The sequence below is a fragment of the Calliopsis andreniformis genome, chromosome 10 (assembly GCF_051401765.1).
Source record: "Calliopsis andreniformis isolate RMS-2024a chromosome 10, iyCalAndr_principal, whole genome shotgun sequence".
Taxonomy (NCBI): domain Eukaryota; kingdom Metazoa; phylum Arthropoda; class Insecta; order Hymenoptera; family Andrenidae; genus Calliopsis; species Calliopsis andreniformis.
In genome coordinates, this window is record NC_135071.1 from 19147318 (window position 1) to 19173673 (window position 26356).

Sequence of the window (26356 nt, forward strand, 5' to 3'; positions counted from 1 at the left end):
TCGGTGCTGCTCCTTCAACTAATCGCGTGTGTAATGCCCGGGAGTCGCTCCAGCACGGACCCAGAGCACAAGTCACCGCGGGAAAGTGGTGAAGATTCCGAGGATGAGAGTGAAATCCTGGAGGAGAGCCCCTGCGGGCGGTGGCTCAAACGCCGGGAAGAGGTATGCTCCTTTACTGTTCATCTGACTTCTATGTTCACCAGACACTGATCATTGTATTTGTTTATACCCAATAATTTCTTCTTTCTTCGAGATTCTGATTCATCGCAGTTTGTATAGTTCTGAACGTTCAACGTGTACCAGCTCTGTCTGTATTTTAACTACTTGTCGGTTCTGTGGGAGAGACGATTTGGGATTATCTGTTTCCTTGCGAGAAGATGGTAAATGTGGTTGAACAGTGGGATGGGGATAGATGCGGTCTTTATGATTCTCCTTTGTGTTATAAATATTGAACATCATGGTTCCAATGTTGATCTGTTATGAATCTTGCAAGGGAGCTAGGAAAGGTTTTTGTTTTGCATATAATATCTTTTATAGTATTAAGAAAATTAAAGAAAGATCATTCTAATCTATAATTTCAGTGTACAAGAATAAAAATAAATTTGATTTTTTTTTACTTTTAAATAAAATTATTTTATGAATACATGAAATACGTGTTTTGAAAGAAATATTTTTAAATCCATAGTACTTCTAGATTGATCTACAAGTAGTTCTTGGCACTAAGCTTTTACCAAGCAATGATCTCTTTCATATTTTATCTAAAAATAAATTGGCATAGACTATTGACTACTTGCATTAACATAAGGCTGTTTTGTTCTAACACATTTCTCTGTTATTTCACACTATTGTAAAAAGGTATATTTGTTTAAAATAAGAGAAAAATTAATCTGTTTTCTTACATTTAAGGTAGCTTCTGAACTAAAAATTTATATATTTCAGAGTTAAATTGTCAATGTTTTGTGTGTAAATAATATGCAAAAGGAATATTATTAAAAGAAAAGTAAAAGAAATGTTTACTTATTTTATTGTTCAATAACTATTATTTTATGTTAGGTATATGTAGGTTCCAAGTCCACGTTAGCCGAAGGCTCTACCTTTGGAGCAGCCAGAGGCAGTGAAAACGAAGTCACTGAAATGGAGGTATGTCTATTTAAAAAAAATAGGCTATCTCTTATGTTTTGTGCATCATGTTTCATGTTTTGAAGTATTTCATTGAATGATGTCTATATAAATAAAAAAAACAACTCTATGAGTGTTATTTTGATATAGAGCATTATCACAAATACCTATAGTGACAGTCCCCTACTTTGAGTCAAGTCCCCCCTTCAAATTCCTTGCAAGGTCACATTGATGTAGTGGCAAATAGGCATGAAATTGTCTGAATTGTGCTTTAAGTAACTTTAAAATGGGTGATTATAGTAATATATTCCATCATATATACAGATCATTGAAGTGTATTAATAGCCTGGTTTCATTTGTGCTCTGTATAGCATTTGTATATTGTAAATAAACATTAATATATATAATGAAGAATTGTAAATACATATGAACTAACTTGTTGCATCTTAATTTGTTAATTTGAGCTATGCAAATAATTTATTTACTATATATAAACAATGTAAAATATTTTTATGAATTTTTATTCTTTAGGTGGAGCAACGAGATGTACCAGGAATCGACTGTGCCTATTTGGCAATGGATACAGAGGAAGGTGTTGAAGTTGTTTGGAATGAGGTGCAATTTTCTGAAAGGAAAAACTTCAAAGCACAAGAGGAAAAAATACAGCTTGTATTTGAGAATCTTACGCAATTAGAACACCCAAACATTGTTAAATTTCATAGGTATTGGACAGATACTCACAATGATAAGCCTCGAGTGAGTTGATAAATAACATTTTCTATGGAATATTCACTCAATTATATTCTATTCTGAACGATATTATATTATTTTTTTTTATTCGCCAGGTTATATTTATAACTGAGTACATGTCCTCTGGGTCATTGAAACAGTTCCTAAAACGAACAAAACGTAATGTGAAAAAATTACCGCTGCAAGCATGGAAACGTTGGTGTACCCAAATATTATCTGCATTGAGGTAGTACAATTCCTTGAATTATATATAATCTTGAATTATTATAATTATCTGTTTTGAAGTCGTAACATGTATGTTAATTGATTGAAAAATGTTTCAGTTATTTGCATTCCTGTTCGCCTCCTATTATACATGGAAATCTTACTTGTGACACTATATTTATTCAACATAATGGGCTTGTAAAAATCGGTTCAGGTAAGTACTTTCGTGGCAAAATTTAAAAACTTTTTCATTTTATAGGACATATTATGTCTAAGAGAATACAGTCTTAATTATACCTGTACTTTGCACACTGAAATATTCTGCTAACAAGTATCAAGTAGCTACTCGTAGGTATTCAAGAGAGCATTTATCCCTATATGAAATTATTTAGCATACATTGGAATAGGAGTTTGCAAGGCGCTTCCCTTTTTTTTATTCACAGGACTATGAGAGGCTAATAGTTTTATTTCTCATAATTTTCATGGAAGAAAAAGTATAAAAAAAAATGACAATATAGGATTATTAATCGACCGACCAGTGAAGTTAAAATAACAACTGTGACCTAACTGGTATTTATTTTGTTCTTACAATGGGGTACAAGCAAAGTACGTATATTGCTATTACTGTGATTGCCTCTTCGGCCCTTGTACGATAAGTCAATCGACAGTAATAAACAAGTTTTATACAATTACCCGATTAATCTCTGCCTGACAGATAATGTAACGCGTATTACCTAATATTAGACTAAACGATGTATAAACAGTACATTGATAAGAATGCATTATTATAAACTATCTTAATGTGTGAAAGAGGGTGTGATTCGATTATGTTTTGCGAGGCAAAGTTTTACTCCATGATATAATGCAATATGCCTTATGAAAGATAAAGTTAATTGAGTCTTATAATAAGATCAATGATACTGCAAATTTGTTTTCAATTAAGATTTAATGGTATATGTGTACGAAACATGGAATACTATTCCTCTACTGGATATCCTTGATAACTCTACTGGAAACTTTACGTGCTTCTAGTATTTCGCTATTTAATCAAATCAATCGATTCACAGTCATATATATATAGATACATATATATGATCAATATTATTGCGTTTTTACATTGCTCCACACTTTTTTTTGTACCTCTCGATTAGTAACATAAATCTGTTAGAAAGATTGTGTATAAGCTGCTTTTACATATTAGGAGTAACTTGAGTCCTCGTTTTTAATTGTAGCAGATAGGCTAATCTAGATAATGAAAAAAACACAGCAAAGTCTTCGAAGAGAGAGGAAGTACAAAATCGTACTTTCGTCCGTCCAGAGGATTAAGTCAAGCGACATCGACGTTCTTGGGTTGGTGTAAATTGTGAAATGATGAAGGGTGAATTTGAGGAAAATATGGCAGATAATCAACGACTATTGCCAGCTAAGTAATTTAGACGTAATGAGGTAAACATTCCCATTTATGTATGTATACATTTATCTATATCTTAATTATTGGTAGACTGATTCTATGTTAATACGGAATATTAATGTTTATTTAGTTTTAATACCATATTAGTGCCATTGCATTGCACTATTCATCTCCCGAGTTATTTATTGAATTATGACGAAGAAGGGCAAAGCGTCTGTATGTCTCTTGGTCCTTCTGAGCTATCCAGCGCACGCATTTTCATTGTATTCTAATACTTTTTTTTTTGTATCCTTGACCACCAATAAAAAAATCTCCTTGTATCCTATTTTCCCCGCTAAAAATTTCACCACGCTGGATGAAATTGCCTCTTCTAAACGGAAACATAGCAAGTATAAAACTTTCCTTATTAAAACACTCATTTGTGTTTTGTACGTTATATTTTTTCAATTATTTTTCCCCTTTCCAGAGGCACTTTCGTACATGCATATGTATATGCGAGAAGTATTAACCATATGAGGGCTCAAGTTACTCGTAGGATAAATTTTTCAGTTACAACACAATTTTTCTAGAGGTTTATTGATTCACTTATTGTGACTGAGGTGGTGGGTATTCCAAAAAGAAAAAAAAAACTTTAATCGATGTATCATATTTTTTCGCGTTATATTTTTGTATCTGGAAGACTTAAGAATCCCTACTACCTCGTACAGAAAAGTTTTCTAACGCATTGCTTGTTGAATACTTTTATACAAATATATCACTTTTGTGTATGCATATTCGATGCACAATTTATGAAAGCCATGATATTTCTGTTTCTAATTGCAGTGGCTCCTGATGCAATCCATCACCACGTTAAAACTTGTAGAGCAAATATGAAGAATATGCATTTCGTAGCACCTGAATATGGAAGTAAGTAAATTAAAGCATTACATGTCTTTTAATAGAAACTCTGAATGTTCCTACAATTCAGATTTGCTTTATCCGTCTATTCTAGATTCGGTGACACCTGCTATTGATATTTATTCATTTGGGATGTGTGCACTGGAAATGGCTGCGTTAGAAATTCAAGGGAATGGTGATAGTGGTACAATTGTGACAGAAGAGAATGTTAGGAAGACGATAGAATCCTTAGACGATGCGCAACAGAAAGACTTCATTCGTAAATGTCTTCAAGTAGATCCTCTTAGCAGACCAAGTGCAAGGGAACTTCTCTTTCATCCTGTGTTATTCGAAGTTCATTCATTGAAACTACTCGCAGCCCATGCTTTGGTGAACTCGGCCAGTAAGTTCAATAAATGCTTATATTATCTTATCACTTTAGCATTTTATACTTCAACCAATTGCTCATTTTTTCCAGCTAATATTTCCGAAACAATAACCGACGAAGTGTTGCAAAGGCTATACGGGCCAGATACAGTAGTCGCTGAAATAAAATATCAAGGACGACCGCCCCAACAGATTCGATTAAGTGATATTCCTGTTACGGAAAAGTTAGAGAAGTTTGTCGAAGATGTAAAGTAAGTATACGATAAACCAATTGTACGTCGACATTATATGAATGATTGTTTGCCCATTAACAGTAGTTATCATACCTTTTTTCTGTCAGATATGGCATATACCCTCTAACAGCGTTTATGGCGAAACTACCACCGCCCGTTCGGCCAAGGGCGATATCGCCCGAGGTGACTGAATCGGTGAAATCGGTCACCCCTGAACCAGTGGACGTGGAGTCTCGACGAGTAGTTAATATGATGTGTAATGTTAAGCCTAGAGAAGAAAGTTGTGAATTACTAGTGAGTTACTCTAAAGCAATGCGAAAGTTACAACACTGAAATACATTGTTTCGGTTTTTTACAATGGTATATTTTATAGATGACAATATTATTACGAATGGATGACAAAATGAACAGGCAATTGACGTGTCCTGTAAGCCAAGTAGACACTTCGATGCTTCTCGCACAGGAGCTTGTACATTTTGGATTCATTAACGAGGTAGATACTTCAATAATCATGCATTTAATTGGTACACCACGATTATATAGTGTATTTATGAAAAGTGTGGTAAGTAACCTGTAATTTTGTTCCAGAATGACCGTGATAAAATAGCAAATTTAATCGAAGAGGCATTAAGAAGTTGCTTTAACAAGCAAATGATGACGCCAGGAATGGTATCGTTAACTAATCTTCCCACCCAGACCACATTACTGCTGCCTGGTCCAGAGTTTCCATGCTTGCAACACTTTGATAATTCTATGTATAACGCGACAACATCTAATAGTGATAATGTAACTAACCCGCTGCCAAAAACCTCAGGTCTACCCGTGTTGAGTAACATGACGAGCAAAAGTCACGACGAAGTTGAACCACCGTCGAATATCGAGAGCGGTAGTTAACCATCCAGGATATCTGGTAACTCAGTTCACTGTGCCACTTTGCACGCTCTATGTATAGACTGGCTATGTATTTTTATATTTAAGTAAACAGGAAGAAAGAATGGAATTAAATGATTAAAATAAAAAGAAAAAAAAAATGAAAAGGGTGCCGTGGCTAAACCGCTAGGCTAAAAACGCAGTAAAGCAATATATTATTGAATATTGATTTTTTAAGAACATAGTGTGTTTTGTTCGATATTAAATTTAACTTATTCAATGATCAATGTCTTTTTGTCTATTATTGAACTGTAAGGTATTTCCAAACGCCAGAGTTTTGAGTACACGATTTTTCTAACTGGAAAAAAGAATGAAGGATATACTCTATAATTTTAGTTAAGCTGTATAATCAATGAGGATGTTGATTACGATTGTAACAAGTACTGAACTGTGTTAAATTACTATAAATCAATCAACTACTGCTTCTCAGATAAAGGGCATTTAACTAGGAAACATTTTAATTCGTCGAAAGCTCGAATGAATTATTTGAAATAATAATTGAAATAAAAAAGGAATTTAACTTCTGTCGTAGAATGACAAGTATGTCGTAGAAATTTATTTTGTATATAGAAGATGACAGATTAAACAACAGAAATAAGAAGAGGAAGAAAAAGATTTAGCTGTTAAGTACACGAAATTTTGATCATATAGCAATGCAAAAATGATTAACACGAAGAAGACTATAAAACTACATTTTATTTCGCTAAAATACTCAAATATGTTTGTAATTCATCCCGTTATTTTTCTTGTTCACAAGAATGAAATAAACAAAAGAGACCAGGTTTCTTTTTTACTTCTTCTTCTTCTCCTTCTATTTCTTTCTCTCTTTTTTTTTTTAATCATACAATACAATGCTCACTTAAATACACTTCTAGGTAATAATTAGATACAGCCACGGCCCTCTCTATACTTCGGTATTATTGATGTGATTAAACCAAGGTTATTAAATCTCGATAAAATTAGCTGAAATCCTTGTAAATAATTTATATTTTTAAGAAGAATCTGTTGACACAGAAAACTAGTCATATAGGTATATTCGAGTGCTAACAAACTAACACCGATCTTATTATGTCTTTTGCATTTATAACACATGCTTGGCCAAGAGATACATGCTCCAACTTTCATACCTCGGTAAAAGTAAATTTCAGTGACGCATTTCATTAAGCAAACGACTAACCATAACTAGCGGTAATTATTATTACCAATCAACATAAACGTCGATCTTAAGTATGTAAGTAGATTATCAAAACTAAATTGAATGTATAGCTTTATAATTCAAATTATAAAACGAGGAAAAAGTACGACGATTGAATCGTGGATATTATGAAAGGGCTGTACGATGACAGTGATAAATAAATATTATAACTCGGAATTCCACTGCCTGAAATTTGTTTTGTTCATTGCTAACTAATCACTCCTGTTTTTCCTAAACAATTTCGGCTTCTACTCCCATGTGCTTTCTATGTTGATCGTTCGTTTTGCTGCGGAAGTAGGAAAATGTCAATCTAAAGAGGCGCCGTTCTATAAAAAATTTATTTACGAGACATTTATAGTGAAAAGAGAAACATGAAATGTCTTTCGTGTAAAACACTCTTATGGACGAGGTGTAATTAGAAATGTTTGTCCTTATACATACAAACAGTGTTTTTATAACTCATGTCCTAGAACATGTGTAATGAGATTAAGAGACGAGTGTATATGTTTGTATTTGTAAACGAAGAGAAACTGTACATCTTCCGGATTGTTTAGCTTAATTACTGCAAGCATAATGTAACACTCTTACAATGCTATATCTCTGGTACGTTAAACAACATAAACATAAACAATTTTATAAACCCGATAACGATAATAATAACATTTTTTAGAAAGTACTATCATTCATTTATTTGTTTGAACAAGTATCCAATAAAATTCGATTCAAACCTCTCTATCCCTATACCTCTGCAATTCCTTTATCAATCAGGAATAATTAAAGAGTAGTATTTCATAGAAATAAACAAGAAATTTCTTAAGAAATCAATCTCCCTTTCAGTCACATGCTTCGTTCCAATGCACGCACTTGAATTAATTCTTTAAAGTATTTCATACCCATTCTATGAAACATTTAACGAGATTATAAAATATTATAAATAATTTATCGAAAGATACCTAAGTTCCGTCTGTCGTACGATTCAGCAAATAATCAAGATCGTGAGAAATACGATCGAGCATGCCACTTGTCGTCGCCTCGCAATTCGTAATCACAATCTCTGGCGCCTTCTCCTCTCCGTCTGGTTGCTTACGTTCTGTCGTATTCGCTATGTCAGGTATGACAGTCACGTGCTCTCGACTCTTCAGTTCTGTCGTCGACAACAGCTCGACGTCGCTTTTTACAGCCAATGTCACGTCTGGCATGGCGCTCAACCGAGACTCCACATCGGCATTGCATAATACTTTTGCGAAGTTTTCAGTCGATGAGTTATGCGATATGAAAATTTGTCCCTGAGGCTCACGGTATTTCCCAAATTCGCGGAAATTGCAACATTCACTGTTGCCAAATGGCTCGTTGACACAGTGGGATGCTCGGCCAGGAAACATGACATCGAACGCGATTGAGTCTTGATATTTGCGCGGGCTTGTACTATAATTCTCGAGGTTAATGTCATCGGAGTGATCGATGCGTATTTCTGGCAAGAATCTGCTGGCAACAGGGACGGAAGGCTTTGTGTATGAGGTCGAGGACTCATTCACGAATTCACGCATGTCTATACTACCGGCAGCGATCCCGCGAGCTTCTAAATAGGACTCTCCGATGGTCAGCGATGATGGAGGTGGTGCCGTGTCGTTGTCCACTTCTGCACCACTTTTTGAACACACTAAGAAAACAAAAATAAATTCGGATCTGTCCAAGACTTCTATATAATTCATTTCAGTGTTCTTTTATGAAAATACCTTTGATTGGCTCAGACGTTATTTCTTCCTCTGTGTCCTGCTTCCACCTTAGTTTTCTTAGAATTAAGTCGATAATCGCCAACTCGCCATTCACAATGTATACTATTATTATGATGAATCCCTGTGAATGCAGAGGTCATTGATACAGGATTCATTGGTAAATATTCTAGTAAATAATTGATACGTACCAATACAGAAGAGAGGGAAGCAAAGACATAATGATAGATAATGGAATTGGAGTTTATGTAGAAAATGGAAGAAGCTTCCATGGCAATGACTCCGCATATGACGATGGCAGCTCGATGAAGCATTCGTAATCTACGAGATCAGAGATCATCTGTAAATACTGAAGATTTAAGTTGGAAGTTGTATAATCATACCTTGCTTCTATGGCTTCTTTTTTCATGACATTTTCCTCGACGAGGGCGTGGGCTTTGTGTAGGATCCCTAAATATAACAATGCAAAGAGCAGAAACATCATTGTTGCACAAGTGACGAATATGTTATAGACTCCACTGCCGAAAATTAGCCACCAGGATTCGTGTCTCCAGCCAGTACTCTTATGAGTGAGTTCAGTAGCCAATACAGCTAAGATCGGAACACCTAAATCAAATCTGAGTATTAGTTAATGTTTCATAAAAAGGTTCTGAGTCTTTGAATATATTCATTCAAACCTGTGATAACTGCGATCACAGTAGGCTGGAAATGTTGGCTGGACCGAACTTGTGTCAGACCAGCATAGATAATCAGTGCTTCGGATATTGGTGCAGACATTCCAATAAGTAGGAATGCTTCTAAAGCTATCGCCACGATTGCGTAGGAGCTCTAAAATCGAGACATTATAATAACAGGCACTTGCAAAATTATATTATGTACACTATAATATGTTACTTACTTCTGGAAGATTCTTATGCACAGCATAGATAAAAACAGCCATTGCCCCAACTAAGGCACCACAACACTGAAGCTTCAGGAAATTCAACCAGCTTTGGTTCTTCCACCAGAAGGTGCCAAGGATCAGAGAAGACAGAAAACATTGCACCAAACAGCTACCGCATCCAAAGATTACTATAAAAGTAATTTGCTCTTTCTTCGCGAGTACTACCTGCAAAATACACTCACTTATTCACAGTTGTTTATTGCATCCTATTTGAACTTACTCTGACTGCACGCGCTGTAAGGAAAACTGCAAAGGTCCCACTGTTGGGACACAAACAGTGCGTAGTGGTATCTCCTGGCAATGTGTTTGCGATGCAACTGTTCAGGTCCCAGGTCCCAGTATTGTCCATAAGTCCACAGGAGATATTCCATGAGTTGGATTGATTCTGGACATGCTTCATCTGCAAATCCACCCATATCTTATTATGTTTGTCCAGGCTGAAGGCAGGCACTGTCACTGTGATGACTCGGGAATTCACTCGGAACTCGAGATCAGTACCATCGCTACGAAAAAAAGTATTCAGGTTAGAAACTGTTGACAAAAAATGACCCATGTTTTAAATCATTCGAATCACTCACTCGAGTTCTTTAACATAGGCGGTTGGAAGAAAACGGGACACATTTTTGTAGACGATTACAATTCCACTGAGAGTGCTGTTAAACTTCACACCTCGTTGTCGTTTCTTCCACAAACGTATGGTCACTTTATCTTCGTACCATGATGGGTATCTAGAAACGATTATCTAGGTGAAGAACTGCTCTGTAATAGATCTTATCTTCTGAGTGATAATTACGTGGACTCGTCTGCCGGAATTTGAAGAGAGTGTGTGATACTGTCTCCACTGTGTTGTTGGAGTTCTTGAACGTCTACTACCAGAGAAGGTAATGGCAAATGCTTATAAGGTTGTGCTGCTATCTTCGACCAGTGCATTAAACTTCGTTGCGTAATTTGGAAGAGTAATAGAAGTCTCTGAAAACCATAAACAAATGATTCACTACTACTTGCGGTTTTATCGGGCTATTATCAGATCAGGTTTGGCTTACCTGTTGACACAAAATCGAGTTTTCATCAGCTAGTATACGGCTAATAATCTGTATTAAAGCCTCTGTCGATAAATGTGGATCCAGAGGATCGATATTGTATTGATAACGCTCGATTTCTGCCAGAATGGTCAAGATACGATCCCCTTCGCCGGGGTAGAGAGGCAGTGTTCGCGATCTAAGGATCTCCCAGAAGGTGTAGATCGTCTTGGAGCCGGTTGTATTCTGATAACCAAGTGTCAGGCTTTTGAACTGCGAGCAGAGTGAAAATAATGGTCCAAAGATTGTTGTAGTCTTCTTAGAGTCAGCCCAGTTGACGATACCATCTCTATATCATAATTCAAAGGATGATACAAGGAATAGTATTCGCCAAATGCAAATATCGATTAATGTGAACACTTGGACAGTGAATATTCCTCGAAATACACGGAGGTCAAGAGATGATAAAGCTAAGAGTTATGCAAACAATAGACACCTTATCATAATGTAAGGTGAGTGGCTCGTATAAACAAGAAAAGAAATCTGGTAGTTGCCATTCAGGTGTAGTGGCGTCCTTCATTGAGCACAATCGCGACACTTTCTTGCCTATGAAGTTCTGAGGGCATTCCAGCAACGCGTCTGATCCTGGAGCTGTGTCTGGCCAATGGAGACCCCAAGATGTTTCATTCAGGCAAATTGGGATGAGAGTTCGATTCACGATCTCCACACGAACGGACATAGACTTGTCTGCCACATTGCAAGTGTATATTGCAGATTTCTGAAAATGAAACGTATAGTAAATCACTCTGGATAAGTATTTCTTACAATTATTGTGTCACTGATTTCTCTACCTGTGCATTTGTAATTTTCAGTAAACTTCCTGCTGGATAAAGATCCTCCCACACCTCGCTCCCAGGCACCAGTTTAAGTAGAGCTCTGTTCTTCGTCCAACCAAATCCTATTCCAATGTTGGGCATGTTAGGTGTCATGCAGGTCAATTGTATGTTACTTCCCTGGAAGAAAAAGGAACTTAGAGAACTTAATACTTGTAGTCAATCGATTACAGTATTACCTTGTCTATAGTAGCACTCATGGGCACCACTTTTACATTAGGCTCGTCTTTCACATCGATGTAGATACTTTTACATTGCTGCACGCCCCAATCGACCACTTGGCAAGTATACTGACCAGCATCAAGCAAGGTTGCCTTCTCGATGGTCAGGAGAGACGTATGAAGATCTGAACCATCGCTTGGAACATGTTTGTACCCTATTTCTCTAAAGAAAAAATTACGTCGTGACAAAATACTTATTAGAGATTCTTCTGAAGCTGTTTTCTAATTACCTAGTAGCTTTGCTGATATTCACCAGCATGCTGTCCTTATACCAGATGAAATTAATGCCATAACTTCCTTGAGCAACACAGGACAGACTGAATTGATCTCCTAAGTGGACTTCGTGATCATTGACTCGATTAAGGCGAAGACTCTGGCGGAAAATGATTACTGGATATATAAAAATCGTCTGGAAGAACATTTTAAAAGACTTAATGAAAGAATACCTGCAATTTTAGGGCAGGTTTCTGTTGAAACGTGAAGTGAGTCGATTCGAGGGAAATCTCGCTAAGGCGTCTACGCTGAACCAGCTTGTTGAGAGACTCTCTAATTTTATCTCCGTCTTCAGAGTTCCCAAAAAAGTGGAAAGTAATCTCTGATGTAGGCCTACATGTATAACAGTGTTTTATTTTCCCCTTTGATATTTATGGATTTATGTAGAGTTATCTTCTATTATGTTATGAAGTGTACTTTAAACTTCACGAGCAAATAACAGAACTCTATAGTTTAATGTACCTACTCACGTCACGCTCAGGATTTGTAAGTCCTCCATAGATGAAATACTACAGTTCCTTAAGTACTTTGTGAGCTACACAGTAGAAAGAAATGTGAATGGATATTTGATGAATGATACTAGAAATACTTGGGATACTTATACAAGAAAAATAGGAATAAATAAACAACAAATATTTTGTTTAATGTATAATGTATATTATTACAAAATAACTTTTGATATATGACAATATTCTGTATATGTAACAATCACAAAATCATCTTCTATTTTTCTCATAGTCAACAATTACAACATAGTTTTTGTTCATATGTCTTTAGCAATAACATATTGTACAACACATATGAACCAATGCACAATAACTGTCCTTCTCCAAAACTCTATTTGCATTGTCTAACTCCTTGCAAGACTTTCCTAATTCAGGAAGCTTCTCACAGTTACAATCTATGCAAAAAGCTCCTCTTATCTCAAGAGTTGTAATCTAATCATCACTTGTTATCATACAAACTCTTCAAAAGTCCATTAAAAATAGTAAACCACACAAAGTAAGTAGAAAATCAGCCAGAGATCTTCTTCTTCCAAATTCCTGGTTTATAGGGTCGTAAGGCCTCAATCTTCCAATCATTTGACTGCACCCAGTCGAAAATAATTCATTCTCAAAGGACCTTTGCTGTCCCAATTTCACTCTGGTGGTTCAAGAAAATATGGATGACTACTAGAGATGAGAACGCAGGACAAATCCCCGCTTCCAGGACACAGGTGGTCTCTTATCCTCTCTCTGGAGACTCTTAGCACTTTGATCCCCGTTTCACGACAATATGCCTCCAATAGTATCATCTGCAGGTGGCTGGCCGAGTCCATTTGTGCGTCAATGGGCACGAGACAGACTGTCTCTTGGTAACTGTCGCATTCCTTGGATGCTAGGGCTCGCAACGTCGGCAGCATTCCGCACGTGATCGTGCCTCTTGGACACCTGGACTCCTTCTGTTCTGGCCACGATAGTTTTGCGCTGAAAATAATTTAGAGATAAGTCTTTGGAACATTTTATTCAATTTAGAAGTTTGATTCTTTCGGTGATACGACGACGCAAGTGTTTGAAGTTGTAATAGAAACGGAGTTAAAGAAACGAAGAGGAAAGTTTTTGAACTTACAATTCTTCAACGAAAAGATAAGGCAAGTGGAGATATCGCGGGAACTGAAAATCGTCCTCCCTGATAGAAATCGCGGCTCTCGTTTCGCAACCGAGGCAAAAGAAAAAGCAACGTCACGTGCCCCGCGGCCCGAGTACCCAGTCTTCCCAAAAGTCCCAGATCCTTACCTTTCGGTCATCGTAGCAGGTGCGAAGGATTGCAGGCTCTGGCAGCGTGTCATATCTGTGAGTATCTGTTCTTGTTCTCTGTTCTGCGAACGACTCGTTGCGCCTCGTTTGCACACTTCACTGAACGTAGGAATTTTCTCGACTGTGCTTCTCAGCTTATCGCACGACCAAACGTTCACGTTATGTCGACGTTTCAACGTTTCACTGAATTCCTCTTCAAACGATCGATAAGCACGACTGTTCGAATACAACCTTACGCAACAGCGAAAGACTTTCACGAAAGGTGGTTCTGTGTTGGAGAGACACACTCCAAATGAAGCTCCAGTGAAGAGTAACCACGACTACCGGTTCGCCTCGCTTTATATCACCTCTTCCCCTACCACGCGACGAGTCTTGCAATCTACGGGGCATTCCAGATAAAGTGTAGCGTCGAGCCTTTCTGAGTACACATAACGGAGCTTTGTAGCAACGATCGACCGTGAAAGCTTTACCAAGAAATCATATGAAGCCAAGGACGAAGCTTTCGAGTAACTTCTCTGCGACTTATGATCTTTTTGGTTCCACTTGCGCAACGATTTTTAGGTCATCTATAGTGTTTTCTCGATAGAGCCTCACTATTCTCTAGCGAGTTTATAGCGTGGAATACGTTTTTCAAGTCAATTCGCGATATCTAATTTCGATCTCTATAGAGAAAACACAGCGCTTTGGAGTTTAACCACAGAAATCCCGCGAACCATCTGCATTTATAATGCTCCTAATGATTACCGATGGGGAAAATTTCCGGGAAATGCACGTTTGCAGGAAAATAACTACATCGCGATACGTAATAAGTTAGCTGCAAACACAGAGGTCCTAGGAAGGAAACTAAAAGTGAGATCGTGTTTGGGTCAGGGACTCTGCTTCCTCTGATACTTTGGACCTCCTATCCTGTCGAAACGTTTTAAGGATTACTCTCTAAAAGAGATAATAGAGGAGGCGAAGAGTGATGAAATAGGTAGACAATGACGTTGCATTATTTTGGAAGCAAAATGATCATGTTATAGTGCTCGGTCGTGGTCCATAGGTCAAATCGCATGGATACTTGTTTTATTCAGGAGCCAACTAATTAGGCGAATAAGGAAGCTTCCAGCGTGTGTGTAGAAGCTTCCAACTCTAATCAATAGCTTAACTCCAGCAGGTTGAGGAGTATGTACCGAGTCATGATGCAAGTAGCATCATCTCGTCTCCTTGATTTCGTCAGCCTTGCAATTGGACAGGTTTGCGCTGATAACCCAGGTGGAAATCTACGCGGGAATCACCGACTGTCAACGGGACTGTGAAAAGTCGATAATTTCGTACATGTATTCACTTTCTCCAGCGGCGCACGCGCGTCAATAAAACATGATCGCATAGTACGACTGAGATATAGATATACATACGTGATATGCAACAGTTTTAACAAATCTGTTGCTATTACTGTAAAAAACGCTAGGAGAAAAGAATTCTAGCCAAGGTAATTTCGAAGGTCGTCTTCTAACAATACATGGGATGCCCAATTGCAGGCTATCTCACTCGTACGTTCACCTTCAGCCTCCCCTTAATCTTTTTTTAGACCGATATAGTTATAATTACATTCGTCGTATATAACGAGTATCCCTTGCTCGTAACAGATCTATTTGAACTCTAACGAGCTGGAAAGTTAATTCGTTGCATAAAGGATACTCGTGATGTTTTATAATATCTATTACAAGCACGAGCATCTTGATATGAAGGTACAACAATTATGGATGCCTAGAGAACTAGAGCTAGATCATGTCGAGGTGAAGGTATAACAATTGTGGATGTCTAGAGAATTATAGCTGTTTTTCGAACATGAAACTGTTCTTTATATAAATATCAACGTTTTTCTTAATCAATCCTAATAACCAGATTAGCGATGCATTTGTGGTAGTAGCGACGACTTGCCAGAGACGCATAGATAGTCGGGGAATTCCCAATGTCGATGGAGATCTCACAGTCTCGAAACCTTTTGCAAAAAAGGTATTTCTCGGCGAGGTTCAGTCTAAAAATATCCGGCGAAAACGTGCGTGCGTAATTTAGAGTCCGTTCACCGCAAAACGCGACGTATCGACACGTTGAAGCTTGGTTGAAGTGGCACGTTTTAGAAAAGCACGTGGACCCCAACCTATTACGTAGGTAATAATGCTTCTCATGAAGAATCAACGAGACTTATCGATCTTGTTCACAGTTTACACTGTTATCGAGTGTCCAGACATTTAGCGATAAATAAGAGTTTATAAATAAACCAATACTTGTAAACATGCAAAATAATATTTGGACCTGAGGTTTGGTCAATTTTGCTTTTTCATTTCGTTTTCTGACAAAAAGCGAAAGATTGTACCCGCTATATTTAAAAAATTAACAGAAAATAGTGGCGCAATCATTTCGTCGATCGCTGCAATCGAGTGACACTCATTCGCGAAGTCATCGAGTCTTGGAACGCCTAAGAAATCTTATCTTCAGGGCCAAGAGACGATAAAAATTCGGAATTGATAGTTTATCTGCCTCTGAGATCGCGATTTGAGATACAGTTCTAAGAAGGTAACAACCTTATCGTGCTTTTCGTCAAAGAAACGAATACCTCCTTGCTGTTCTCGCGGTTTGATGAAACAACGCGCAGATAATCCCCTCTCGAGAATACAGAGCGTTATAATTAGACCCTCCCTTGAATCTGGCTTTTTATAGACAACCTTTTGTTTAGGCTACGAGATGATTACAAGATGGGTTACACGCTCGGGTGGCCTCTACGTGACAGCGGTTCCAACGAACAGAAGCAAGTGGGAACGTGGCAGGAGCCACGGATGCCACTTTGCCATTGAAGGGATCGTTGGTAGCGAGTTTGAGGTGGCGCAAACGATTCTGAAGCATACAGAAGTGACCAGAAAACACATGACGCCAGAGATCAGGTTGTTTCTGCTAACGGCCAACTGTTCCCTGTACCACGAACCGTTTCAAACTATTCTGAATGGGGATCAAGCGACGAAGAATGTGTTCACGAACCCCTTCTGGTCCATTTATTGGCCTGGAGGTCAGGCACTCGCCAGATTCGTCCTGGATGAAGGAGGGAGACTATTCTCGACCCTGAACAAAGGGGAAACGAATGTACTGGACGTTGGGGCTGGCTGTGGAGCTGCTGCGATCGCTGCCAAGCTTGTTGGGGCCAATAAAGTCGTTGCTAATGACATTGATAAAGGTTTGCACGATGCTTGAGTAAATACTGTAAGAAAGATATAGAGTACTTTAGTATTCTAGGCCAGACAGAGTCTGAAAGAGTATAGATTTATGACTGTTTCCAAAATACCCAATTTTTGTTACTTTCTTGCTACTTCATCGATCATTATACATATCAGATGAATCGTTTAAGGCCCAGGAAGAAAGCAGATCCAGGGATTTCTCTGAAAATAAATCGAAAATAAATTGCGAAATGAGACCAAGTCTCATAAACTGCGTCAGGAAAGAGTCGTTTAAAAGAGTCTAATGCGTCATGAAAATATTTCCATTATTTACGCCTGATAGGGCCATGTAAACAGGACTCCGTTTCGTCTTTTAGATTTTCCTCATACGTCCTCATACGAACGTTGAAATGCAATTATCATTAGAGGCAAGTGACGACGCACGGTGCATCGACGACTATTTAAATACGACGCGATGCATTCACCAGCCCCTCGTTGATAAATCGTTCGAGGGGCGTGGAAGTTCCCGGTGATACTCAGGCAACTGAGGAGGGAAGCGATTGTACCGGGAAAGAAGCGTGTTGCGTTTGGAATTCGATAAAACGAGATGAACCAGTCGGACAAGCCGCTGGGAATACCAGGGAAGGTAAAAAGAAAGACTTGCAGTCCGGCTTGACGTCACCCGTGCACCTGTGTGCGCAGGTATCTAATTTCGTTCTGCAAATTTTTATATAGGGGTCTCTGAACGACCAAACACTTTTTTTCCCTTGTTAACGATAATATTCGATTAAAGAGCGATATAGCTAAATTTTCTTCGAACACATTTCCCTTGTTTTCTACCTGTAGGAGTCCTAGAATGCGTGTTCCTTTTTGGACAGCACCCAAAGTCAGCAATTGTAATAGGATCGGACCAATATGGAAAGGATGCAGAATGTAGGTCAGGAGGCTCGGTTTTCCCCGTTTCACACGGAGAAAGACACGAGCCAGAGTGGAATTCGTGCGACTGTGCGTCAGCGAAGGGATCTCTGTTCCTGGCCACTGTGCGTCTCTTGCATTTTAAAGAATAAATCGCTGACGCAAAGGCATTGCGTCTTCGATGATCTCGCGACCGCAACGGCGCCCTATCTAGAGTGATTTAATCGCGTGTCCGCGGATACGATGATAACAGCAATCGCCTGAAATTAAGATTAACAGCGATGAATTGAATACAGATGATAAATTGGTAGGCGATGTTATCGGTGTTAACTGGCTCCTCGGTGGAGGGGGGAAAACAAAACAAAGCAGACAACTCTATAGCATTGAATTTTGGTGAAAGGTAGTAGAAACTAGAGGAAATAAATCTGTGATTTTAAAACAAAATGACTTAAGACCCAAGCGTCCTAGATCACATTTAATGCCCTTCCTTTTCTTAAAAAAAGAAAAAAAACCCTAAAATAAAAGACACAAAAAGAGATCTAAATTAAGCCCTTAACTCAAATTTGTTGAAAATTTGACATAGGTCGTTTTGCCTTAGAGCCACAGAGACATGCCAAGACTTTACTACTGAATAGAATACTCAAGGATACCCTGAATCGATTAGGTGTGCTGTAAAATAGGCAAAGAGATTCCCCAAGAGCGTGATCAAATTCCTGTACAATGAAGGAGCATAGAAAGAAGTCGAGGATAGCTAGGGGACCAATTGGGTCGACCCAGTAACACAGAATTTTACGACGGCCTCAAGTTCACTTTCACCGGGTTACATTCGTCCGACGACTCGACAGAAGATCGCCGCGTTACACAATCGATCCCCTTTGATAACAGACGATTTTTACAAAGCTTTATCTTATCCGAGTAGTCTTTGTCGCCAGTGGATATACATGTATTTAGCATTCTTCGTATCAGATACCCGTTAGCAGGAATCGATTATCGGGATCGAATTACGTACTGAGAATTTTCCCTGTTCTTCCCCCACTTCAAAACGATCAATGGAAAGTGTCGGTGGAAACTAACTCACGTGATTATGTAATAACTCGCGGTTACGCGCCTCTGGGATAATAACGCATAACCGTGCATCAATTGTAAGCAAAAGAATTGATCAAAAGGCCACAGTGTTATTGTCTATTACGGTGGTCTCGTTGTACTTTTAGATTAGTGGCTCTGAACTCGATTCTCTTTACCTCTGAAGATAATGATCAATTATTTTTGTATGATTGTAGTCGCCTGTACAGCCATTTCCATGAACGCGGCATTGAACCATGTGAAAATTGAGATATCGCAGGAGAATCTCTTGCATGAGCCGCTTAAAACAGCTGTCGACGTTATTCTCATTGGTGATATGCTCTACGACGAAGAAATTGCTGGCAGTTTGATCCCTTGGCTCCAAAAAGCACGCAAAAGTGGATCAAGAATTTATTTGAGCGATCCAGGGAGGCATGGCCTGACCAGTGACTTGAAAAAGAGACTGAAATTGTTGAAGGTGTATCCTTTACCTGACAATGTTCGACAGGAAAATTATGGTTACGATAAATGTAATGTTTGGGAATTCCTGGGATAGCTGATACATTATTTTTTTAATTCATTAAGTATCTGTGATCCCGTTATTAAGAAATGACATTTGCATAAGTAGATCTTTCAATAAAATAAGAGCAGTTAAACAGGCATCTGTTTGTCATACGGTGCCGCGTGCTGGATCGTAAACAATCTAGCAGTTGGATTTATGGCAGCCAGACAGCATTGATTGCGAAAGAAGATGATAACGCATGCTATCTGGTAATATCTGGTGATATTTGACTTTACTACTCTTCAACTGCTGTATTTACAATATCTAACATTAAATTCCCAACAAAATGATTATTCTCTTATGATTACGTAACAGTTGTCATAAAAAAAATGTTTCTTTATTATTTGCAACAGTTCACAAACTGCTGATATGATTTTAAGTTCGTATCGATTAAAGTAAAAATACGTTAAACGCATTAAAATCTATTTTACATTAATTTCACTTACCTGTCTGCCTACATAAGATTCCAAGCTACCTTGTTGCGTGATTGAGCCAGTCTGCAGAGATGTGACGTTGGACAATTTTATTCTGCATTCGTATCTCGATCGATCTACAAAAATTCCCCATTTCGGTTACTCAACTGTCAACAATATTAGTACTAGGAAAATTGAATAGAAACCTTCGCTGTTTCCAGCAGGAATTCTTCCTATTAGGAATTTCCATCACATTTAAATAAACATAAAAACAAAGGAAACTCACTGTTGGAGATCTTCGTGCCATTTTTGCAAGCGCAAAGTCGTTGCTCATCTTCGTCGTAAGGGCATTGCATTATGCAATCCTCGGTCCCACATTCTGCAAACAAACATTGACCTCCTATTATCATTAAGAACATTAGGTCTCACGTGAATGAGTCAGCCGCGTCCCGCGATCACGATTCGTCCGCGAGCGTGGAATGTGACTCATTGAAAAGTTATCCGCCACGAGTGTGAGTTACATTCAAGATTACAGGCTAATAGTCAAAGGAACTTTACCAGTGTCCCCGTTGTCCAGAAGATGAATTTCACAATTGCGACCGACGTAACCATTCGGGCAAAGGCAGTTCATTGCTTCCGCGCCAATTTGCCTAAAAAAGAAAATAAAAAATAAAAAATTCATTCGCAGATTTTATCTACAATATATTAAACAATGTTTATCATACATGCAAGTGCCTCCATTTTGGCACACGGGTTTTCGTCTATCGTCGAAACAAAGAGGTCCTTCGTTGCAATTCCTCCCCCTGAAGCCCTCGAAACACCGACAAAAAAAGTTCCTACAAAAAAGAAGGAAATCTCATTATTTATCTGTATGATTGTTATTCATTTAATACAATTAACAGAACTACATACGCATAATCAGAAGACATCAAGCAGTTGCCAGTAAAGGAGCAGCGCTGGACGGAACAGGAATCAGGATGCGGCTCGTCTTCGGTCATTTGATAAGTAACATTGAACCCATACACCTCCAGCAGATCATTCAGCACACGAACATGATTCCCCTCGAGTCGATCGAGCTCGAACTCGACGACGAGGAAGGGCCTGAAGGTGCGAAACCAATGGAATTCGAAGACGTTGCCCTCGGTGATCTCCTTGACCAACGCTGCGCCATAGTACGAGCTCTCCGACTCGTAGTAAGCGTACTCGGTGAAACGAAGTCCCTTGTACACGTAGACTTGCGTTAAGTAAACGACTATGGAGCTGTTAGTCGCGGGGATGTCGGACACGTCGATCACCCAGCGACACTTGATGGGAACGAGGAACGGTCCTGGGAAGTTTGGGGTCTGGATCACTCCTCTGGGTGCTGTCAGGTGATCGCCACACGACACCTCTGTTGTAGAGGAACCGTCAACGAAGGTCACACAACAGATCCAGGAGAGAAGAAAAATTCTGAATATCGAGGATGGCATCTTCGAGAAAGTCAGACGTCTAAAAAAAATTATTAAATATGAGGCTTCCAGAAATATTAATCGACACGTAAAAGTCGCGGCTGTGATCCCAAACGTACTTAGGGTTTAACTTTTCCTCAAATATTTTTTCTCTTACACAGCTACTTATAATCTGAAGCATCAGATTGTTGTCAAGGGTCGACGTTAATTACTTTCAAAACATATTCAACAGAACAAACAAACAAACCGAGAACTTTCTCCTCGATCTTGCTAATTAATTAAGTCACTCTTTATCAATCAGTAAATATACATCGTGCAGGTTGCTTACGTTTCGAATTCCAAGAACAGTCGACTTCCCTTCCGCCAGGCGTAATGTTCCTTATGTTAAAATCGACGTTGACACTATTCTCGCACAGGAAGGACACTCCAGGGGATGGTCTCGCTCGTGACTAAAGGATACATCGCTGGAGTGGACTGGTGGACCTAAAGGGATGAAAGTCGTGGCATGGCATTATGAGAAATGTCTGCACAAGGGAAAAAGAGAGAGTTGATATTATTGAAACGAATTAGATAAGGGGAAAGGAGACAGACCAAAGAGGTTGCATGGTGATCGATCTTATCTAGCACCTCGAGGTCATTCAAAGACGGATCAGAAGAACTCGTCAGGTCGTTATCGCGAACACACGAAGTCGCGATCTGCCGGGCAGCTGGGCGTTAGCCTCTTCCGCGCGACTGATCTCCCAGCGCGCACCCTCTCTGCACCCTCCTCGCATACAAGCAAATATGTAACTTGCTGCCGAGAGCCCCCGCCAAAAGTTCCTGCTCGCGACCGAAGCGGAGGATGATCGTTGACTGCTAAGATCAGCTCGAGGGGTGTATTTAGACACATCTATAGATGCATCCCTCCTTTTCTGGCTTTTCTGAGATAGAAAAATGATGAAAAAGATAATGTCTTTCAAGAGAAACAGGCATCCTAGAAATAGATTTCAAATTCCTTAGATTGGATATTTAAGGATGTTAAATAACTGGAAAGTATAGTTGGTCAATAAATAAATGATGTTTTAAGGATCATGTAAAAAGATATATATTTCGACGTAAATTTTTGTCTTTGCCCCTTTAGCGTTTTTGTATAGACACTAAAGAAAGAAAAGGGTTATTGGTAAAAACTGATATTACTGACGAGTAGGCCAGTTTAAAACTGTTTTATCTCATGATTTATCGGTATCTCTAGGTTACGGACTAACAATAGGCAGAGAGGCATTGACAATAGTTTAAATACGGAATTAAATATGATAAGATAATTGCTATGCTGATTTAAATAAACATTACAAGGAGATATTAAGTTCCATACCTATTCTTGTATTGCTTTGATAAATATAATAAACATATATGTATTATTTATTACGTATATATGTTTATAATTACCTAATTATTGACCTAAATAAGAATACTGTAACTATTTTACCTCGATCGTAATTTATGTACAACTTCAATGAGAATATTACGATCATGCAAACAGGAAAGACATCAGAACGTACACAATGTGCAACTACCCCTTTCCCTATTAAGTTCTTTTAATTAAAGCAGTTCTCTTATTCTGTCAAGCAATATGTTCTCAAAAATATATCCATTTAAATTTAAATTAAAAAATTGTTATTATTCCAATTATTGGTATTTTAATTTTTGAAATAATTAAAATTATGCATTTAAATTTTCTCCAAAGTACTCGATGCACTATACGTATATACACACACATACCCCGTTCACACATTTTAGTTCCCCCCATAATTGTAGGTGGCGCTGCAAATGTGACATAAACTTGTAATATACAAGATTGTCGCCTCTGCCTAAAAATCGGAGCTATGTATATAGCGCCATCTACCAATGTCATATGAACTAAATTATGAAAACGTATTTTAGAGAAAATGCAAAGGCACGTTAAAAGATTTTTATCGCTTGAAAAGTGAAATTAAAATATTAGTAATTGAAATAATAAAAAAACTTCTAACTTTTATGCGTAATTTTATAATTTCCCTAATTTACCTTTTTCACAGTAACCAATCCATTAGACACATTTTTATACTCACCGTGCTCACATCTACATATTTTAGTTTATACCAGATTGATAGACGGCGCTATAGTCTCAGCCTTAATTGTAACACGTAAAAGCGTTCTCCTTGTTAAGGTTCATCATGTCCAGCTGATGGAATGTGAAGGAATGAACCGCATGAATCGCGTAAACTCTTTCTACGCCATTGTGAGCCTTCACGGCTACATCTCGAGGTTTAAAAACGCAATATTTACGAGCCGAAACAAAATTATCGTGACCCCCAATTTCCTTTTCTGTTCTCTTTTTACTATGTTCGTGCCTACACTGCAACGACTTCGAAACACAGTTTTATTCTCGCGTTTATAATCACTGTAGACGTTTCACATTTCAAATATGTGTCGAATAAAGAATTAAGAATATGTCGAAGAAATTTAATATAGCAGCAATAGTACACAGGGCGAATACTGTTAAATTAGGGGATTAAAATCGCCATTAGTCTCTTGCTACGGGGATTAAGTGCAAAGTACACTTTCCAATTTTTCCAACAAATCTATTCATTCTGGTTTATTTCTGTTTATATTTTTCATTCTAATCGATAACGAAGAGAATAACACAGAATTCTAGTTCGGTTTAATTAAAAATGCTAATTACCTTTGTGATTCTCGAAACTCGGCGCAAGAAAAACGTGTAATGCTTCATTATTAAAGCTGAAATTAAGAGAAATGATTTTTTTAATCGTGGCAATATTTCGAGTACGTATACAAAGGGAAATATGCAATTGTCTTACTTTATGTGATCATAAATATAAATTATAGATATTTCATGTTAAATTCATATAAGTCAGATTCGAGGAATATTTTGTCGTTTCAGTAGGCGCGTAGTTGACAATACCGATGAGACGATTTCATTACGTGCGCCATTGAACATGCATGTTTCTGAAGCAATTGAATATTTTTATCACGGTTCCATTCTAAGGCGTACAAATGTGAACGAGTCTTTACAGCAGAAGCAACATGGGTCGATGCGCACGCGCAGTTAGAATGATACCGTCTCTTCGCATATGATGGCGACTGACAACTTTAAAACGTGAGTTTATTATCATATAATTTCTTATGTATACAATGTGCTGTTCACGTGTAAAATGTAATAGTGGTATTATTAAATGTTCAGATTCTTATCGATCAGGTAATTTTTTTCCACAGTCACCGTTTGATAGAGTATTATCCTTAAAATTACCGCTCGTTATTCGTTAGACCAACATTCACTTATCCTAGTAAGTATACCTATAAAGCTTCCTATAACTTCTCGCGCTGGTGTACTTGAAGGTAAAGTTGCAAAGTATTTCTAAACGCATTAGAACCTGTACAAACGTTTTAACGACACGTTACACGGTTTTACACGGCAATCTCCGTTTCTATTCTCTTTTAATTCACTGTCTATCAAGATAGTTAAAACAACATCGTGACTTCGGTGCTTTGATAATGATTACGTCCACATATTCGTAACGATCAATTTAACGCGTTAAAGTCGAGGTAAACGGGTTGCCCCTTGCTTTATTGTCGTTTTTCAAAAGTTTTCGAGTAACCTCGATATCTGCTACACTAAATATCGCGTACTTTGCAGCAACGTGAATTCTAATATTGTTTTCTTTATCAAACAATGGAATTACTAGTAATGTTTACGTGGTGAAAAAAAGGAAACAATTAAAAAATTGCTTCTGAACAGAAAAAAGATTAACATTGCATTTATGAACTTTGAAAGAAATTTGTAATCGATGATCATGCGTTATTATTGTTGTTAATTTATGCTAAATTCATGGAATATTAACAAATTGCAATCAATGACGCAGTTTATCATTGTTTATCGTTCCTATTCGATACCTTTCGAATGAAAAAATTAATAATGCTTCCATATTTCGACAATTTCTACAAGTCACGAATTAATTATACGAATCGATAATACATGGAGCGTACGTGCATTAGTTTCATACTTTAGAGGTTAATGCAGAAGAGTATCGAAATCGAAACTTAAGCGTTCACTTGCTCTGCGAAACGAGTACTCCAATCAGCGTCTCTCACCAGTCGATGTAAATAGCATTTCGATAGACTGTACACTCGAAAATATTGATCGTTAAATTTCTTAATTTCCCCAAGACTCGTCAAAATTCTTGTTTCAAAAGCAAGAATCCTTTTTCCCCGGTCGCATATATTGCTCCTCGAGCCAATCCAACAACGATAACAAAACTACGTCACGAAACTCTCTGTTGCCATTGGCCAAAACCGGAGACTCTACCAAAACGAAGCAATAAAATTTAATACCATGGCAGTACTCACTCGAAATAAGCTGGAAAAGAATTTCTCATTTCGATAGCCTCGTCGAACCGTCTGCGGCCAATTATTTCGAGTTTTAAAAAATCGTTAAAATATCGGAACGAAGGTCGACGTGTACGTGATTTGTCGTTTTAAAAAAGTGTACAGTGTCTCGGCTTGCATCGATCAGCAGGACGCAAATTGGTTGTCCTTTTTTCTTCTCCGTGGATATTTGCGCGGGAGAACGATCGGGAATCGCGAAATCGCGATGCAGTGGCGTCCTATGGGATCGTGAATCGGTTCGAGGACAGTTTCGAGTGTGTTGCACGGTGTTATCGATCGGCTGGCCACGATCCTTGAATGATTTGAAAATTACTCGTGGCCAGGAAAAATCTGTACGTCGGCTGCGGTGCAAAGTAGTGT

At 38.1% G+C, this 26356-nt stretch overlaps 5 protein-coding genes across 7 annotated transcripts; 2 read left to right on the forward strand and 3 right to left on the reverse strand.

The window, feature by feature from the left end:
• Positions 1 to 33: 33 nt before the first annotated feature.
• On the forward strand, positions 34 to 6696 carry Madm (MLF1-adaptor molecule). Of its 2 annotated transcripts, XM_076386605.1 has the most exons (11): positions 34 to 162; positions 1054 to 1140; positions 1651 to 1875; positions 1965 to 2095; positions 2193 to 2287; positions 4307 to 4390; positions 4476 to 4763; positions 4839 to 4998; positions 5088 to 5274; positions 5354 to 5473; positions 5569 to 6696. In XM_076386605.1, the coding sequence occupies exons 1-11, from the start codon at positions 34 to 36 to the stop codon at positions 5872 to 5874; spliced, it is 1812 nt and encodes a 603-aa protein (XP_076242720.1). In that variant the 3' UTR covers positions 5875 to 6696. The 2 variants fall into 2 exon arrangements, with proteins under 2 accessions (XP_076242720.1, XP_076242721.1); XM_076386606.1 differs by lacking the exon at positions 1054 to 1140.
• A 1309-nt stretch (positions 6697 to 8005) lies between these two features.
• LOC143184400 (uncharacterized) lies at positions 8006 to 22056 on the reverse strand. Its single transcript, XM_076386598.1, has 22 exons — positions 21903 to 22056; positions 21039 to 21614; positions 20852 to 20962; positions 20685 to 20776; positions 20413 to 20505; positions 20160 to 20263; positions 12658 to 12722; positions 12361 to 12520; positions 12145 to 12287; positions 11873 to 12077; positions 11652 to 11813; positions 11297 to 11578; positions 10825 to 11073; positions 10575 to 10750; positions 10360 to 10509; positions 10002 to 10284; positions 9737 to 9946; positions 9516 to 9666; positions 9222 to 9444; positions 9030 to 9159; positions 8842 to 8962; positions 8006 to 8765 (listed from the first exon to the last, which is right to left on the reverse strand). The coding sequence occupies exons 2-22, from the start codon at positions 21593 to 21595 to the stop codon at positions 8059 to 8061; spliced, it is 4374 nt and encodes a 1457-aa protein (XP_076242713.1). The 5' UTR covers positions 21596 to 21614; positions 21903 to 22056; the 3' UTR covers positions 8006 to 8058.
• LOC143184407 (uncharacterized) lies at positions 12835 to 14305 on the reverse strand. The gene is made up of 2 exons (XM_076386608.1): positions 13963 to 14305; positions 12835 to 13653 (listed from the first exon to the last, which is right to left on the reverse strand). The coding sequence occupies exons 1-2, from the start codon at positions 14013 to 14015 to the stop codon at positions 13326 to 13328; spliced, it is 381 nt and encodes a 126-aa protein (XP_076242723.1). The 5' UTR covers positions 14016 to 14305; the 3' UTR covers positions 12835 to 13325.
• LOC143184410 (electron transfer flavoprotein beta subunit lysine methyltransferase-like) lies at positions 16588 to 19986 on the forward strand. Its single transcript, XM_076386611.1, has 2 exons — positions 16588 to 17194; positions 19370 to 19986. The coding sequence occupies exons 1-2, from the start codon at positions 16711 to 16713 to the stop codon at positions 19705 to 19707; spliced, it is 822 nt and encodes a 273-aa protein (XP_076242726.1). The 5' UTR covers positions 16588 to 16710; the 3' UTR covers positions 19708 to 19986.
• Positions 21927 to 25378, reverse strand: LOC143184408 (uncharacterized). 2 transcript variants are annotated; one of them, XM_076386609.1, is made up of 4 exons: positions 24412 to 25378; positions 24276 to 24331; positions 22166 to 22494; positions 21927 to 22057 (listed from the first exon to the last, which is right to left on the reverse strand). In XM_076386609.1, exons 2-3 carry the CDS (start codon positions 24321 to 24323, stop codon positions 22237 to 22239), a joined length of 306 nt encoding a protein of 101 aa, XP_076242724.1. In that variant the 5' UTR covers positions 24324 to 24331; positions 24412 to 25378; the 3' UTR covers positions 21927 to 22057; positions 22166 to 22236. The 2 variants fall into 2 exon arrangements, with proteins under 2 accessions (XP_076242724.1, XP_076242725.1); XM_076386610.1 differs by lacking the exon at positions 21927 to 22057 and having other exon boundaries at positions 22212 to 22494; positions 24276 to 25378.
• Positions 25379 to 26356: the final 978 nt, after the last annotated feature.

Coding starts and splice junctions, on each gene's coding strand:
- LOC143184407 (XM_076386608.1), bottom strand. CDS start 14,015: ATGACACGCTGCCAGAGCCTGCAATCCTTCGCACCTGCTACGATGACC. Junction 13,654..13,962: donor CCTGCTACGATGACCGAAAG/GTAAGGATCTGG, acceptor AATTATTTTCAG/CGCAAAACTATCGTGGCCAG.
- LOC143184408 (XM_076386609.1), bottom strand. CDS start 24,323: ATGAAGCATTACACGTTTTTCTTGCGCCGAGTTTCGAGAATCACAAAG. Junction 22,495..24,275: donor GAGTTTCGAGAATCACAAAG/GTAATTAGCATT, acceptor TTTCTATCTCAG/AAAAGCCAGAAAAGGAGGGA.
- LOC143184400 (XM_076386598.1), bottom strand. CDS start 21,595: ATGCCATCCTCGATATTCAGAATTTTTCTTCTCTCCTGGATCTGTTGT. Junction 12,723..20,159: donor AATCTTATGTAGGCAGACAG/GTAAGTGAAATT, acceptor TCTACTGTGTAG/CTCACAAAGTACTTAAGGAA. Junction 10,510..10,574: donor ATTCCGGCAGACGAGTCCAC/GTAATTATCACT, acceptor AATCGTTTCTAG/ATACCCATCATGGTACGAAG.
- Madm (XM_076386605.1), top strand. CDS start 34: ATGCCCGGGAGTCGCTCCAGCACGGACCCAGAGCACAAGTCACCGCGG. Junction 1,141..1,650: donor ACGAAGTCACTGAAATGGAG/GTATGTCTATTT, acceptor TTTATTCTTTAG/GTGGAGCAACGAGATGTACC. Junction 4,764..4,838: donor TGCTTTGGTGAACTCGGCCA/GTAAGTTCAATA, acceptor CATTTTTTCCAG/CTAATATTTCCGAAACAATA.
- LOC143184410 (XM_076386611.1), top strand. CDS start 16,711: ATGATTACAAGATGGGTTACACGCTCGGGTGGCCTCTACGTGACAGCG. Junction 17,195..19,369: donor TGCTAATGACATTGATAAAG/GTTTGCACGATG, acceptor GTATGATTGTAG/TCGCCTGTACAGCCATTTCC.